The sequence below is a fragment of the Eschrichtius robustus genome, chromosome 4, assembly GCF_028021215.1.
Source record: "Eschrichtius robustus isolate mEscRob2 chromosome 4, mEscRob2.pri, whole genome shotgun sequence".
Lineage (NCBI taxonomy): Eukaryota > Metazoa > Chordata > Mammalia > Artiodactyla > Eschrichtiidae > Eschrichtius > Eschrichtius robustus.
Window position 1 is genome coordinate 120,745,686 of NC_090827.1, and position 15,642 is coordinate 120,761,327.

The window sequence follows — 15,642 nt, forward strand, 5'->3', positions numbered from 1 at the left end:
GAGCAGGGGCTACTCTTCATTGTGGTGTGCGGGCTTCTCATTGTGGTGGCTTCTCTCATTGCAGAGCACGGGCTCTAGGCACACGGGCTTCAGTAGTTGTGGCACGTGGGCTCAGTAGTTGTGGCTCAGGGGCTCTAGAGCAAAGGCTGAGTAGTTGTGGCACACGGACTTAGTTGCTCCGCGGCATGTGGGATCTTCCCAGACCAGGGCTCGAACCCATGTCCCCTGCATTGGCAGGTGGATTCTTAACCACTGCGCCACAAGGGAAGTCCCTCAATGTTTTATAAATAAACTACATCTCAGCAGCTTTAACTATGTTCGGACGATACATTTATAAAGCAAATGGCTTTGGTATTTGTTTCCTTATTTTGATAATGTTTTTGTTTTGGATGCTTGACAACTGGACAAGCACAGTTTCTGAACATAGTTCTATTTTGTTTTTACAGGTGGGATAGTAACATCTTTGGGAGAAAGAAAATTGGCTTCCTTTCCTGAAAGTGGTGAATGTACAGCAGATGGTTGCCCAGGAGGAACACTAGTCCGATGGAGACCCTCTATGTTTTGTACTAGGAAACAGAATCACTTGTAAGAGTCCATGTTGATCTTGGCAGTAGAAGGATTAAAAAAAGTTGAGTTTCCACAAAGAACAAGAACTTTACCATCTCCTTTTTGATCTGAAGACTGGAGGACAATGGATATCATAGAGACAGCAAAACTTGAAGAACATATGGAAAATCAAACCAACGATCCTGCAAACACTTACACAAGACCTGCTGAACCCGTTGAAGAAGAGAACAAAAATGGCAATGGTAAACCTAAGAGTTTATCCAATGGGCTGCGAAAGGGCACCAAAAAGTACCCAGACTATATCCAAATTGCTATGCCCACGGAATCGAGGAACAAATTTCCCCTAGAGTGGTGGAAAACGGGCATTGCCTTCGTGTACGCTCTTTTCAACCTCGTCCTGACAACCGTCATGATCACGGTTGTGCACGAGAGGGTCCCTCCCAAGGAGCTCAGCCCTCCACTCCCAGACAAGTTTTTTGATTACATAGATCGGGTGAAATGGGCATTTTCTGTATCAGAAATAAATGGAATTATATTAGTTGGATTATGGATCACCCAGTGGCTATTTCTGAGATACAAGTAAGTAAGGTCTAACGTGTTTTGGGGATTTGCCATGAGTTTATATTTTAGTGAGCTGGTGTGTAGTTGAAATGATCTTTCTCGGTTTTATCTGATAAATTCAGTCTTATCCAGGCACTTAATGAAAAGAATCAATAGAAAGATCTACAACCTTGAGTAAATCCAGTCATTATTCCAAAAGCATTTATTGAGCAACTGTAGGAAAGTGGCAACTGTGTGTGAAGGTGCAGAAGTACTGTGGTGGATGATTCAGACTTTGTAAATTTAAGGTGCAGTTCTAATTTCAAGTAACTTGGCACTATGGTATTTGCATGATACATTAAGAGCCTTGGAAAGGAATAACATTCACTTCATCATGCTTGTGTTATTCCAGGCTCTTGACAGGTGGGGAAAGTTGTAGGCTGGGAAGCTTTTTTCTCTATTACTCATAATGTGATGACTATATTGGTTTATAGTCAATCGCAGGCTTTGAGGTTTGCCTCTCTTCAAGAGTTCTCGAATTTTACATGTCTTTTCCTTTTGCCTTTTGGCAATCCAATCACAAGAGTTTGTTTAATAAACTGCATTTAGAACTGGGTCCATGCGGTTTGGGTTTTAGATTTCTAAAGTAAACGTGCCTTCTGGTTTCCTCAAGCCATCACAAAGGAGCATTTAGTTCATTGGTTTCAGTCTTCCCATTTTAGAATAGCAGGAATCAGGAAGTGTAGTAAGCCAGGTACTTTTGCTTTGAAGATACTTAAAAATAGGACACAGCTCTGAGGTGGTTATTTCTGCTTCCCTGTCGAATTCTGATTGCTAATCCATTAAGAAAAAAGGCCCCTCAATTCCCCTTTTCTCCTCAGCCATCATTCAGATGTTTTTTCTCTACTAAGATTCTAATAATTAAATCACAAATATAAGTTTAATTAAAACATTGCCCATAAACGGAGGCTTTTGAAAGTATAATACATGCTAACATAGTCAATACACTTCAGAGTCAAATAGGGTTTCAGTAGTAATGCCACAAGATCATTTTTTTTTTTAATTATTTATTTATTTATTTATTTATTTATTTATGGCTGTGTTGGGTCTTCGCTTCTGTGCGAGGGCCCTCTCTAGTTGCGGCAAGTGGGGGCCACTCTTCATCGCGGTGCACGGGCCTCTCACTATCGCGGCCTCTCTTGTTGCGGAGCACAGGCTCCAGACGCGCAGGCTCAGTAATTGTGGCACACGGGCCTAGTTGCTCCGTGGCATGTGGGATCTTCCCAGACCAGGGCTCGAACCCGTGTCCCCTGCATTGGCAGGCAGACTCTCAACCGCTGCGCCACCAGGGAAGCCCACAAGATCATTTTTTGAAGAAGGAATTTACGCTATATTGTTCTTTCAATTGGTTGTTGCTTTGAGATTTGAAGAGTTCAGTCTATCTTTGCTAAAGAGTTCCCCACATGCAGGTGTGCAGTTTCGAAAACTTATTCCACGAACTGAAGTCATTCCTAAGCATTTTCTTTAAAATATTTCTCTTAATAATGTATAAGTAAAAGACATAGCTGTCAATTGTCTTTTACTTAGTAGGGGAACTTTACGCTAAAGTTGTTAGTTATGACGTGCTTTATGCTAAAAGCAAACAGTGTAGCTGTTGAACTTTAGCGTTTTCCTTTTTAGTGTCTGGAATTGACACTGAATATAAGAGAGACTGCTCAGGACAAAGATATTTGCTCTCTCCTTTGTTTTAGAGCAAAGTTTTATTTGTATATGTGTGTGAAAGAGAAATTTCTCAGGGTCGGGTAAGTAGCCGGCTTCCAGCCTGCAGTACAGTCTCCGTGTATTTGCATCTTCACGTAGAGGACAGTTGTTACCTCTCTCTCCAGTGCCAACTTCGGTTTTACCATGTCAAAACTTGTTTTCACACAGGCCAGCCGCATGTTTTAATGATAGCCACTGTTTGGGTCACAATCCACCAGCAAAAACTTGGGGAAATCACAACTAATTTTCCTTTTTCCTTTTCATATAGAATTGGATCTTATATTTTAGTAACTGGTAGAGTAATTTTTATAACCCGTTTTGAACATTCCAGCTGAATAAGAAATTCTAGTTGTTCTCTCTCTCTCACTCTCCCTCTCTCACTTAAAACATCTTTAAAGCTATGGGGGGAAAAAAAAATCACTGGCAGTAGTTCTTTAAATAAGGCTGCGGAGTGCGTTTCACCTCTAAGTTAATTTTCTGTTCTGAGTACAGCTGAACTCTGAATACTGGAATGAATATAATTGACCCATAATAATTCCTGCTTATTACTTCACCATGTCTAACAGCATGGAGCACAATTCAGCACTCTTTTTGAACCTGGGTTTGAATCAAAGGGAGAATAGTTTTTCACTTAACCAGATGGAAGCCCTCAGCAATGTTCATTACCTGTTCCTTTTCAGTAGTAGAAAAGGCAGGGCTAGAATAGCAGGCCTTTGAAAGAAATGCCTTGCAAGAAATAGATACTTTCATCAACTAGTCAAGGTGTTTCTCTCTATATTTTGACCCCAGAAACCCTGGAATCTCCTTAAAATAGCTCTTGGAGACAGGCAGCTAAAATTATATTTGTACATGATTCTTTAGAAGTCCCAGCAGTTACCTGAATTAGACCTTGATCCATGGCAGACCACAGTCTTGGAGAAAACTTAAAATATTCCACATGCCTAAAATTGCCTGTTTTTCCAGAGGTTTTTGATCACTGGTTTTGGAAGTTTGAGAGCTCTGAAAATGGGAGACCTGGAGTAACATATTTTATGTACTAGGGAAGTTACAACCAGTAATTCTAGGGGCTTTGTGGATCCCAGCCATCTTTATAGAGCCCAGAGTTTATAGGTCCACCTCTAACTACACAACAGAATCATCTTCAGAATTCGTGATGCCCATTCAGGTATGCAAGAGACAGTGGTGCAGGTGGGCAGAGCCCTTCCCTTTGGAGAGCGGTGTGCTCAAAGCCAGCCTCTGGGAACCACTGCCTTAGAGTGACGACTTAGGGGGCGAAGAGCAGGGACTAATGTTAGTCAAGACAACTGTCTTCACCGAAACATATAAAGTGAAAAAGGACTTGTGGGATTCTTTTTTTTTTTTTTTTTACCTCTTTTGATCAAGATTGCATAAAATCAGGGTAAACTAATCAGTTTACAGCTTCACTCTTAAATGTCCTTAAATGCACGAGGACACTTTGAACATCTTCAAAATATAATTCTCTGAAAATCTCTATAGTCATAGACAAAATAGTTCACGCCCAAGTTGTCAGAATATTTTTGGATAGTCCCCAAATAAACCTTGCTTATATAACTTAGGTTAAAAGAGTTGTCCCATTTCCCTATGTGCCCAATGATGTCGTATCACCTTAGCTCATTAGTTAATTCCTCTGTGACTGTGGCTCGCTTATACCTCTGCTGTGTTCTCAAGAGAGGGTTTATTAATGCAGTGAGTTGACTGACAACGTAGAGAGATTCATTGAATTCTCTGGCAAAGAGGGCCTTTTTTAGGAGTGGTAGTTGTGTAAAACCCTTAATCTATTTTAACACTCTCTCTCCGCAGAGACTCATTCCTTTGGGGCCCAACCCACCTAGATTAATTGCAGTATGTGAATCTTCAGTTCTGAAAACTGCAATTATTCTTTATTCTGTTAAACATTATTTTATGTTGCCTTAGGAGCAAAAAACCCCAGTAAACCTATTTTTCCCCATCCTTATTTTTCCTTTAGGTCAATAGTGGGGCGCAGATTCTTTTTTATCATTGGAACTTTGTACCTGTATCGCTGTATCACAATGTACGTTACTACTCTCCCTGTGCCTGGAATGCATTTCCAGTGTGCTCCAAAGGTAAGCCCCTCTGGATTACCATTTAGAGGACATTAAGCAAACAGTGATTGAACACCTGCTCTCTGTTATACATTCTCCTAGACACGTTCATATATGTTAATTGAAATCTAGCATATTTTGTTTTGCTTTAGATTTTGGGGGGAAACATTAGAATGTGTTCATAAAATTTATATGTTTGTGCATAAAAAATTCATCTTCTGCTAACTGGAAGTTACTATTGGGTCTTTGACTCTGCATTTTTGCCTTCTCATTTACTCATTCATGAATTCATTTTGAAAGTATTAAGTTCCTGTTATATACCAGGCACCGTGTAACAGCAATGACCAAAACAAAGTTCTCCTCCTCCGAGAACGTATATTCTTATTGCAGGATGGCGACAGTTAAATGAAGCCATAACTTGTTACATGGTGGTAAGTCAGGTGGCTATCAGTTGGAGAACAGTAAAGCTGAGTAAGGGTGAAAGGAACTATGAGGGTAGGTACTAATTTATAGAGTGGTCGGGAAAAACTTCTTCAATGAGAAAGCTTTTGGGCAGCCAAGATGAGGGAGTGAGCCATGTGAATGGGGTGAGAACTCCAGGACAAGGAAATAGCTTAATCACAGGGCGTTCAGGGAAGAGCAGGGAGACACGTGTGGCTGCATAGAGTTATGAAGAGTTGAAATGATGCAGCCACAGATCTCACAGGGCCTCTGTGCCCATTGTAGGAACTTGAACCTTGGTGGTGGCAGTGGAAATGAGGAGAAGTCATTCGACTCGGGATATATTTTGAAGGTAGAGCCAACAGGATGTGCTAATAAGTTGGATATGGGTTTAAGAGAAAGAAGTCAAGGATGACCTCAAAGTTTTTAGTAACTGGATCGAGTGGCCTTTCACTGAGAGTGTGAGAATGGATACTGAAAGTGTTGTAAACAGGATTTATAGTTTCTCCAGGTAGAGTCATTTCTCAAGAGAGCTGTTAATCATCTTAGACCCCAGTGTGCCCTGGTTTAAAAAGGAAACTTACAAATCATGTGCTTTCTGGGCAAGGGAATGAAGTCTATCATATTTAACTGTGAACACTAAGCAGATGTCCAAGGTGGAAGGAAAAATAGAGTTGTTCTGAAGAAGTCAACAGTCTCCTTCACCAAATATAGGTGTGGTTTGGAGAAGCTATAATTTTCCAAAGCCATCAAAGCAGAAAGTGTCTGTAATTAAAGCAGCGTACATATTGAATTTAAACATTGACTGATTTTTAGTGAAACTAATTTAAGTCATGGTAGAAGTTCAGAAGCATAATAAACACTTCTAAGGGGTTATTGCAATGGGTTAACTGAAGAAATGGCCACAGGAAAGAAAGCAAGCCCATCCTAGTAACGGGTGAGGTTTGCAGGGATGAATTGCTATGATTACAGAAAGCATGTAAAGATTATCTTCTGTGGAAAAGTTGCAATTTTCAGAAGCCGCAAGAGCAAATGTACTGCTGGATAACCAAGCTACAGATGTTCACAGTGGAAGCTCTGGGAACAGCTCCTGTGTTCAGATGTCAAGACCTAAGACCTTTTCCTGAAGCATCAGCAGGCTATTGGTGCCTGGATCATGGTTCAGTAAAACAAACACAGATCAATTTGTTTCAATAGAGGTGATGTGGTCTTACAGAACAAGAGGCAGAATTGCATTCTAAATGTGGTTCAGCCGCTGGCTTTGAGTGCTCCTGAGATCTTTGTGGTTACAAAGCTATTAGATAATCTACCTGTCTCCTTTGTTGCTGACTCTATAGAATGCCCTTAGTGACTGAGAGCAATGACAGAACTGTGCATACTGAAGCCACTTGCTATGGAAGGTTATCTGACTAGTCACTGATGCCTCACATCACTTGTTACTTAGTGGATGTGATCACAGAAGCCATCACAGTGATAGGCCCTTAGTCAAATCCTTGGCTCTCACAGTTTTCCAGTTGTCTTCCCCCTTCTCTATCCTATGGTTTACTTTAAGTCCTTGGCTTAACGATTTACTTCATCCCACACACCCAAGTTTTAGTTTGCAGTTGCAAAATTTGAGTTCTGAAAATTGTGTTTAAATAGATATTGACCTAGTTATTAGCACTCACATGAAATGATTTAGCTTCTCAAACCCCTTTTGCCACAGGAATGTTGGGCTGGCACAGCTACATTCCTTTCCCTGAGAAAGCTTCCCTCTCATCCTGGGCATAGAGGTCCAAAAGACTTCTCTTCTAAATTGAAGGGATGGTGTGGATGGTAAGGTTTCTGGTTTGGCAGCAGCCAAGTTGGGCTCTCTTGTACCTAATTTATTTTTGCGGGAAATGTTGTGTGGAGGTCATAGTTTGAGGAACCCTTGAGAACACTGAGCTCTGTCTGTTTTGGCTATTATGATCAATGCTTCTCCTCCTGGTTTTCTACATCTTCAGTTTCATATCCAGGAATGGCATAGAATGGGTCTGAAAAATGAGGAAATTAAGAGGAACTAGAGTCTTTAGTGGTGTGTGATAGAGGGCCTCAATGAAGTAGAACAGAACTAGAAAATAATCTGTTAATCCCAACTCTCACTATTACCCTCCCCCTTCCCAGTTTTCTTTCCACCCTCTTTTAAAATTTCCTTTCTTGAAGTTCTGTTTAGCGTTTATGCTGAGCATGATCTGACATCTTAAGATAGTAGTGACAGGACTGAGGAATTAAGAACTGAGAAAGTACAGAAAAAGCAAGAAGAGAGTCCTTCCTCTGTTCTGTGAAGGCGTATGGAATCAAATGCTATCGGAAATCTCAATACACCAACACTGCTGAAAGAAAGGGGGGAGAAGAGAATGTGTGGCAGTATTTTAGCTCCTGGTTTAATTATGCCTTTTGATCCATCTAAATTTCTTTCTAGTAAAGAAATTTAAGTGTTTCTGCCCTTAGAAAATTTGAGTATTGAGTTGGGGTGGGTCAGTGGATAAAAAAATATTATTATAGTTTTGAAATGAATGACGTGTTCTTTAAACTGGGAACACAATGGTCAGGCGGAGTGTATGTACCTTTCTATTTGATCTCATTGTTGACAGTTGTTTGTACCAACCGCACAACCAGAAATTCCTGAAGGTCTGTGGCTGATCTGATAAAGCACATGCTAGATTCTATCCTCCACATCAAGGGCTTTCACGTCATTTTATGTGGTTTGCAGTACGCCTTTCCTGAGGGGCACCTGAAGTGAGTCCTGCAACTCTGTCAACAGTCCTTATCTTCTCCGGGTATGGATCCTTTACTGCCTTCTAGACCCTGTCTTTTCAAGGCAGGGTCACCTGTTACTTGGCATGTTTGGTTTAAGGACTGTCAATTCTTGGTAAAATGCACATGTTCTCTTGGTTTTGCCAGCTGGGCTCGGCCTAAGCAAACTCTTGAAGAAAAGTTGAGTTTCTTCGAAACCTCCAGTTTCTCACGCTGCCCTCTAATCCTGTTTCATGTCATTTTCTGCTGCAGAGCCTTATTCTCAACTATCACCCCATCACGGTGTGTTTGCCTTTTTACAAGGATCACCTGAATACCAGAAAGCTTTCCAGATCCATACAATATTTTTAATCAGGAAAGTTTTAGGCAAGGAATCCTGCCCTAATTCCCATTTTACCGTATAGGATGGTTTCCCACCTGCTTTGGAGACTCAGTTTCTCTCCTCCTAGACTGTCTTCTCCTCCATCTGTACGCATCTTACCGTCCTTCACCACTACACGTCTACTTGGACTAGACACTACCTGTCTACACCACCAAACAGTCTGCCACCATCATGACTGGCCTGGCCACGCTTCAGGGGCCAGTTGCCCAGAAGGATCATCGCTGAGTATGAAAAGCACTGTATCTTACAACTGTGCCCCCGGTCCCAAGTGGAAATAGTCATTAATGGTCTTTCTATATTCCTCTTCTTGTGTATACTCTGACTCCATTTTATTTCTGAGTGTCATTCTTTGATTTTCTAAACCTATTCACTTGATATTAGACTGATGGGAAACCCTCCATCCGGCCCTACAGCGTTTCAGTATTCCATTTTCCTGTGTGTTCCATCTCAGTGCACTACTCCTTCCTGTATGCTTAAGGTTTGGGTTTCGGGGGGCGGTTTTTTTAAATACAATTTTTAAAGGTTACACTCCATTTACAGTTATTACCAAATCATTGGCTCTATTCCCCGTGTTGTGCAATGCATCCTTGAGCCGATCTTACACCCAGTAGTTTGTACCTCCCACTCCCTCACCCCTATATTACCCCTCTCCCTTCCCTCTCGACTGGTAACCACTAGTTTGTTCCCTATATCTGTGAGTCTGCTTCCTTTTTTGTTATTTTACTAGTTTGTTGTATTTTTCAGATTCCACATGTAAGGGATACCTGTATGCTTAAGTTTTAACGGGATATGAACTTTTGACTGTTGCCTCAAACTCCTGCCCTAACCCATCATTGTTCCCCATGTCATCATGACAGCTTCTCGGGGCTTCTCCACCCTTGCCCAGGGAGCTCTCTCCTGACCTCCTGCCACAGCACGCAGGTTATTGCTTTGGAGGATGTTTTTCCTGATCGAGCTACTCATTTTAAAGCTGCCAGTACATCCCTAATCCATCATTTTCAAGCCTGTTTAAATTAGTTAACGTATTGCAGCTCTTTTTAACTGTAAATGTGTTGATCAGATGTTAATACAGCTATATGCACACTTTAGGTTGCCCACCTAACACAAGGTATGAATACACTGTAGAATATTAGTAATGTGGAGTGCAGCCGAATCATGTATTGGCCATCTGAAACCCCGACCTCCCCCTGCAAAGAGGAAAGAAAGGAGCTTTGATCTTTTTGGTCCGTAACTGTGGTGAAGTCATTGGTTATTAGTATTTTTAAAAGCTTTGCCCACGGACACACCACCACTAAAATGTATTATTAGTAACATATTGAATAATTTAAAACGTATCACTAAAACTGGCCAATACAATGAATAAAATCCAGTTTGAGGAGCTTCCCCCTTGGATTCTTTTTGACTGAAGTTAAAAAGAAAAAAATCACAACCTGGTGGCCTTTCTAAATATCACATAAATTAGGCTAAAACATGATTTTATCAGCTTATAAATTTTTTTCCTGATCTTCTTGTGTCATTCAGCTCAACGGAGACTCTCAGGCAAAAGTACAACGGATTCTACGGTTGATTTCTGGTGGCGGATTGTCCATAACTGGGTCGCATATCTTGTGTGGAGACTTCCTCTTCAGCGGTCACACAGTTGTGCTGACACTTACTTATTTGTTCATCAAAGAATGTAAGTAATAACTCATTCCTGCTTTATTGATTGTTGTAGTGGGCGGGATCCCTAAGCCCTGAAACTGATAAGTCTTTATTCTATTGGAATCGACAGCTATGGAAAGTGGGATATGTGTGTGTGTGTGTGTGTGTGTGTGTGTGTGTGTGTGTGTGTGTGTGTGTTTAAATCATTTCAACCAGTCGTATGTGATTTGAGCACTGAAGGAAGGCTTAAAGCTTGGCCCTGGCTTCTTGCTAACATTTAGCATGCCTCCAAAATGTCTCCCTCCTTGGTTAGTACTTCTTAAGGTATGAAAAGCTATTTTAATGTTGAAACAAAGAAGAATCATTGTTAAGGTTACTGCAAAAAAAGAATCAGTGTGCTCCAGAGCCAAATGGAAAGGACTTTTGAATGAAATTTCCATTGTATGGAATATCCATTCCATCATCCCAAATACTTTGGTTAATATTTTCTCCTTTTTAAACCTTTTTTAACGTTTCCTTATCCCACTTTATTCTAATTTCATCACTTCCAGTAGCTTTCTGTGCTTTAATATGCATCTTCATGAAACAGTTTGCCAATACTGACCACTTTCTTCTTAGAAAGCAACATGGAGATGAGAATGTGAAATATCTCCCCATATTTATGTACTTAATTCCCATTATACAAAATTCATGTGTATTCCAGTGGCTTTTTTTTTTTTGGCCAGAATAACGTCTTGTTCATTGTGAAGGAGGTTGTGTTTGGTTTTAGCTGCCTAGCAGATTTCTGAGGCTTTGTATATTTGGGCCCATTATCTCAAAATCCTTTTGAAGTAGTGATGCTTCTCCCTCCATTTTTACCAAGCTGGTCGGTATTAACCTTCATCTTTAGTTCCAAGATACCCTATCCCCATGCCATTGTTCTTTTAGAGGCTTATCTCAATTCTCTTCACTTGCAGAGCATATCATGGAGGTCTTTGGGCAGAGACCAGGGGAAGGAGGCCCTTCCCCTCTGTCCTCCTTGGTTAGTCCCCTTCTCTCCCTTCTTCTCTTAGCCTGTCATTAGTCCAAACAGGTTTAGACCCATCAAGGTTTATCTTCCAGTGGTGCAGAAGTGAATTCTTGCCCCATAGACTGCCCGGGGTTATTGGTTTTAATTCTGCTTTGAGGGCAATATGACAAAGAGAGGAGAGTCTCTGTAGTAGATGAAGTCTTTTTTTTTTTTTTTTGGTGACAATTGTATATCTTCTGAATTGTTTTCTTTCTAAATGCTACACACAAGCTTTGAGTTAGGAGAGCAGCATGTTAAGTGTTCGGCCTTTGTCATACTGTCTGACTTGAAGGCAGAGGACCTTCTGCACCTTTCCCCATAGTTCTATTCTTACACAGTTGGAGAGGTGGTGGAGGGGAGGAACCTAGCTCTGTCTGTGCGCCAATAACTCCCCCTTAAATTTCAATCTTCTGAAATTTCTAATTTCTAATACCTAGTTACAGGTTCTGGGTGGTGGGCAGAGCGATTTATGTTGTTTATAGCTCTCACTCTGACTTTTGCTGTGGAAAGTTCAGCAAAAACTGATCTGTGTAAGATCAGTCATTTTCCAGTCGAGAGGTTCATTTGGGTTGTAGGATCTTCTCTCTAATCTGCAGATCGTACAAGCTTATAGAAGAAGATGAGGATGAGGGCCGGGAGGAGTTACATGTTAGAGTGAAGCTACTGTGGGTGGAAAACATAAGGTAATGAAGAGAAAACATCCCAGGAAACCGAGAGTCAGTTTTATAAAATAATTGAAGACCAAGTGATATTACCAATAACAGCAAATAGACATAGTACTTTTTCTGTGCCAGGCACTATTCCAAGGCCTTGAAGCAAACTAACTTGTTTAATCCTTGTAGCTATCTCATGAGGGAAACACTGTTTTTCCCCATTTTTCAGAGGAAACTTAAGCATAAAGAAAGTGAATGAATTAAGCCACAGTCCACAGTTAGTAATTGGAGGATGCAGTATTCAAACTCAAGCAGGCTGACTCCAGAGGTTACACTACCAATTTCTTGGCTCTGTTTAGAATTTTTGGAAACCCAAGCTGTCTGATCTTATAGAATTGCTAAGAAATAGCCTGGATGTATTGCTCATTGTTGTACTTTCACCTCAGAGAAATAGCAGGGCAACTTTTTGTTTATTTCTATGCTTTAATAAAGGCTGATGCAGTATGTAGAGACATTTTCTTTCCCACGTATGATTTGAGCTTGAGGTTTTTTAAATTGTATAAGTTTACATACAGCAAGGAAAGAATTACTTTCTGCTTTTTCCTTTTTATTTTTTTTTAAATAGATCTTTATTGGAGTATAATTGCTTCACAATACTGTGTTAGCCTCTGTTGTACAACAAAGTGAATCAGCCATATGCATACATATGTCCCCATATCCCGTCTCTCTTGCGTCTCCCTCCCACCCTCCCTATCCCATCCCGCTAGGTGGTCACAAAGCACCAAGCTGATCTCCCTGTGCTATGCAGCTGCTTCCCACTAGCTATCTATTTTACATTTGGTAGTGTATATATGTCGATGCTACTCTCACTTTTCCCAAGTTTTGGTGAGAAACAAAAGGGCAAATCTGTAATGCTTGATACAAACCCAACTTTAGAATCAGTTCTGTACATAAACTGGGCATTCCATGTTTACGCCCATTTCCTATGCAATTAGGAAAAACAGACCTTCTAAATTATACTATGTGTTGTTGTTCTGAGTAAGCATTGGTTCCAGTGGTTTCTTTGAACATTCTGCTTCTAGAATTAGATGCATCATTTGTATATTTTTTGCTTTCCTGCCTTTTGATCATTTTGGACTCTCCCTGTTTACTCCGTTGTTACAAGCAGATTTGAATTTAGTCATGAGAGTAGTTGAAAACGTGGGACCAGAATCATTTTGTGGATTAGCAAGAGAGGGTCTTACACAGGTGTGCAAATATTATCTTTGGGACTTAGGTTCCTCATAAAATTAGCCTGGAGAAATCAATGTAGCTCTTAGAACCAAATGTCTTGCTAGTCGAGAAAACTACTTTTTTTTTTTTACCTTGCTACTACACAAAGTCTATTGTCTCTATTATTCATTGACAACTAGGGCTAGGATCCCACGCAGACAGTGAAGTTCATTAGTAATTGTATCATCATCTCTCAGCTCAGGGTTATCCCTGTGGGTAGAATGAGAGAACAGAGAGGATTACCATTTTGCCATTTCTATTTCAAAATAGTTTATATTAAATCTTTTCTTTGGGCCAGCCAGTGTTCTCTGTTAATGAGCAGTGATCCCAGTGTGGTAGCTCATAGAGAATACATTTTTATGTGCTAGGAGAGCAGTGCTAGGGCATCTAGCCATTCCTGAAACCTCATTTTCAATTCCACGAGTAGTAAAATGGGCCACCTCTTTACTCCCTACCTACTTCAGCTTTGCTTCTTGTGGATAAACAAATACAAAATAGTTCTGCTTTGCTCAGACATTTTGGACTTTTAAGGTAAATACCAGATGACCTGTTAGGAAGGGAAGCAGGGCTGATGTGAGGCTTCAGGGAGGGGTGAGGTCTATGGTGCTGAAGAATGCATATTTAGTGAAATCTCCAGATTTTTAACATTCAGATCCTAACAGAACAGTTATGGGGACTGTTGATCTGGCCCCCCAGGCTACAGAAGTAAGGCCTCTCCTAGCTATAAAATTCTCGGATTTCATGAGTTATCTGCCAGAACCTTGTGGCAGGATGAACCAAGCAAGAGTTGGAAATAATGAGCTGCACATTCAGAAGTAGGAAATCAGACTTTCAAATGCAAATACAGGTTTATCATCTTACTGTTCCACGTAGGACTAAAAGAGCAACAGCTATTTAATTTTTATTTGAACCATGTTTGATTTGATGTGTCATGTAAAGTTCTGGAAATGGATCTTTTTGCTATTCAACCATTCTTCCACACTTGAAAGTAAATATCACTATAAATATAAACACAGTTAAATATGAAATAAATTTTAGTTTATTCGATTATTATCTTTGTGAGCTAATAAAGCTTTAAAATAGAAAAAAGGAAACAGTTATTCAAAGAAAAGAAAAGTTATTAGAGATGAGCACTGGTTCCAGTTACACCTGTGTCATTACCACCTGTGTGGGAAGGCTGGGGGGCGTGCGATCATGTTTAACCTGCCGAGCGCTTTAGTTCTCTCTTGTAGCTGATCGGTGTCATGAACTTAGTGCCCTCTCTAGGTAAGGCTCAAACCCATAAGTGAATAGGCAAGAATCCCAAGCTTTACGTAGGGAGTGTCTTATAGTTGCTATTGGCAATAACAGTATAAAATTGCTGAGAATCAAAATATTGCTAGCCACAAATACCATTTTTCTCCCCCTGCAGAAATCAAAGTAAGTTTATATATAAGACCTAAAATCACTCTTGCTTTCTCATTCCCTCCTCCACCCCACCACCCCTTTTTCATAGACAACGACCCTTTCTTTTTCTTTTATTGGTCACACAGCGCGGCTCATGGGATCTGAGTTCCCTGACCAGGGATTAAACCCAGCCATGGCAGAGCAAGTGCTGGGTCCTAACCACTGGACCATCAGGGAGTTCCCGACAACTATCCTTTCTTTTCACTCTGCTGTTTCTCTTTCCAGTGGGGTCCCTACAGGAGCCAGTATGAGCCAATTCCAACCTAATGTGACATATTTCTGTTCTCTTCCTAATTATTAAACACTATGGGTAAGACCTAGAGTATCTAGTGTTACCAACCGCCCCAGGGAATTACTATTAGACCTGCTACCAACAGCACCCCGTCTCCCCCCGGCAACCGGAGCAAATCCCGGCCAGTTCACAGGGACTCATTTTGGGTTATCCATTTTCTCCTTCAGTGACTTCCTGGCCTTAGACTTTTCTCAGGTCATTAGGATAGACTGTCATCATTCAGTCCACCTCTGGGAATCCTATTAACTATTAATTTTTCTGCTGTCCAGATTCGCCTCGTCACTTCTGGTGGTATCATTTAATCTGCTGGCTGCTGAGCGCCGCTGGGATCATCTGCATTCTTGTAGCACACGAACACTATACTGTCGATGTGATCGTTGCTTATTATATCACAACACGGCTCTTTTGGTGGTACCATTCCATGGCCAATGAAAAGGTGAGAGCAGTGAAATTATCCTTGGATAATTTCTTTTCTTTAAATGCAGTGGACCTCTTTTCACACAGCGGAGTTTCCAGTAGCTTAATGGGAATAATTGCTGTTGCCGCCTAAACGTGTGGTTTAGGTCAGGTCACTTAAACTTATAGTAATAACTGCCTCTTAAAATAAAGAATGTCACAAATATAAATGATGTTTAAGGGTAAAAATGCTGTATAATTATAAAGCACGGTGTTTTACTAATTTCAGCTAATTTATAGGAGAATTAAAATTGAATAAAAGTTTAGGAACCTTCTCTGTG

General features: G+C 40.6%; 1 protein-coding gene across 5 annotated transcripts in view; it reads left to right on the forward strand.

Annotated features, from left to right (window-relative positions):
- Nucleotides 1–15,642, forward strand: part of SGMS2 (sphingomyelin synthase 2) — a 102,604-nt gene that overhangs the window by 61,203 nt on the left and 25,759 nt on the right. For all 5 annotated transcript variants that reach the window (XR_011073944.1, XM_068543282.1, XM_068543283.1 and 2 more), the window contains 4 exons: nucleotides 447–1,146; nucleotides 4,856–4,973; nucleotides 10,075–10,228; nucleotides 15,175–15,341. Coding sequence is in view for 4 of the 5 variants with exons in the window: in XM_068543282.1 (XP_068399383.1) it covers nucleotides 692–1,146; nucleotides 4,856–4,973; nucleotides 10,075–10,228; nucleotides 15,175–15,341 (894 nt within the window). In the remaining variant the exon portion in view is untranslated. The remainder of the gene's footprint in view (nucleotides 1–446; nucleotides 1,147–4,855; nucleotides 4,974–10,074; nucleotides 10,229–15,174; nucleotides 15,342–15,642) is intronic.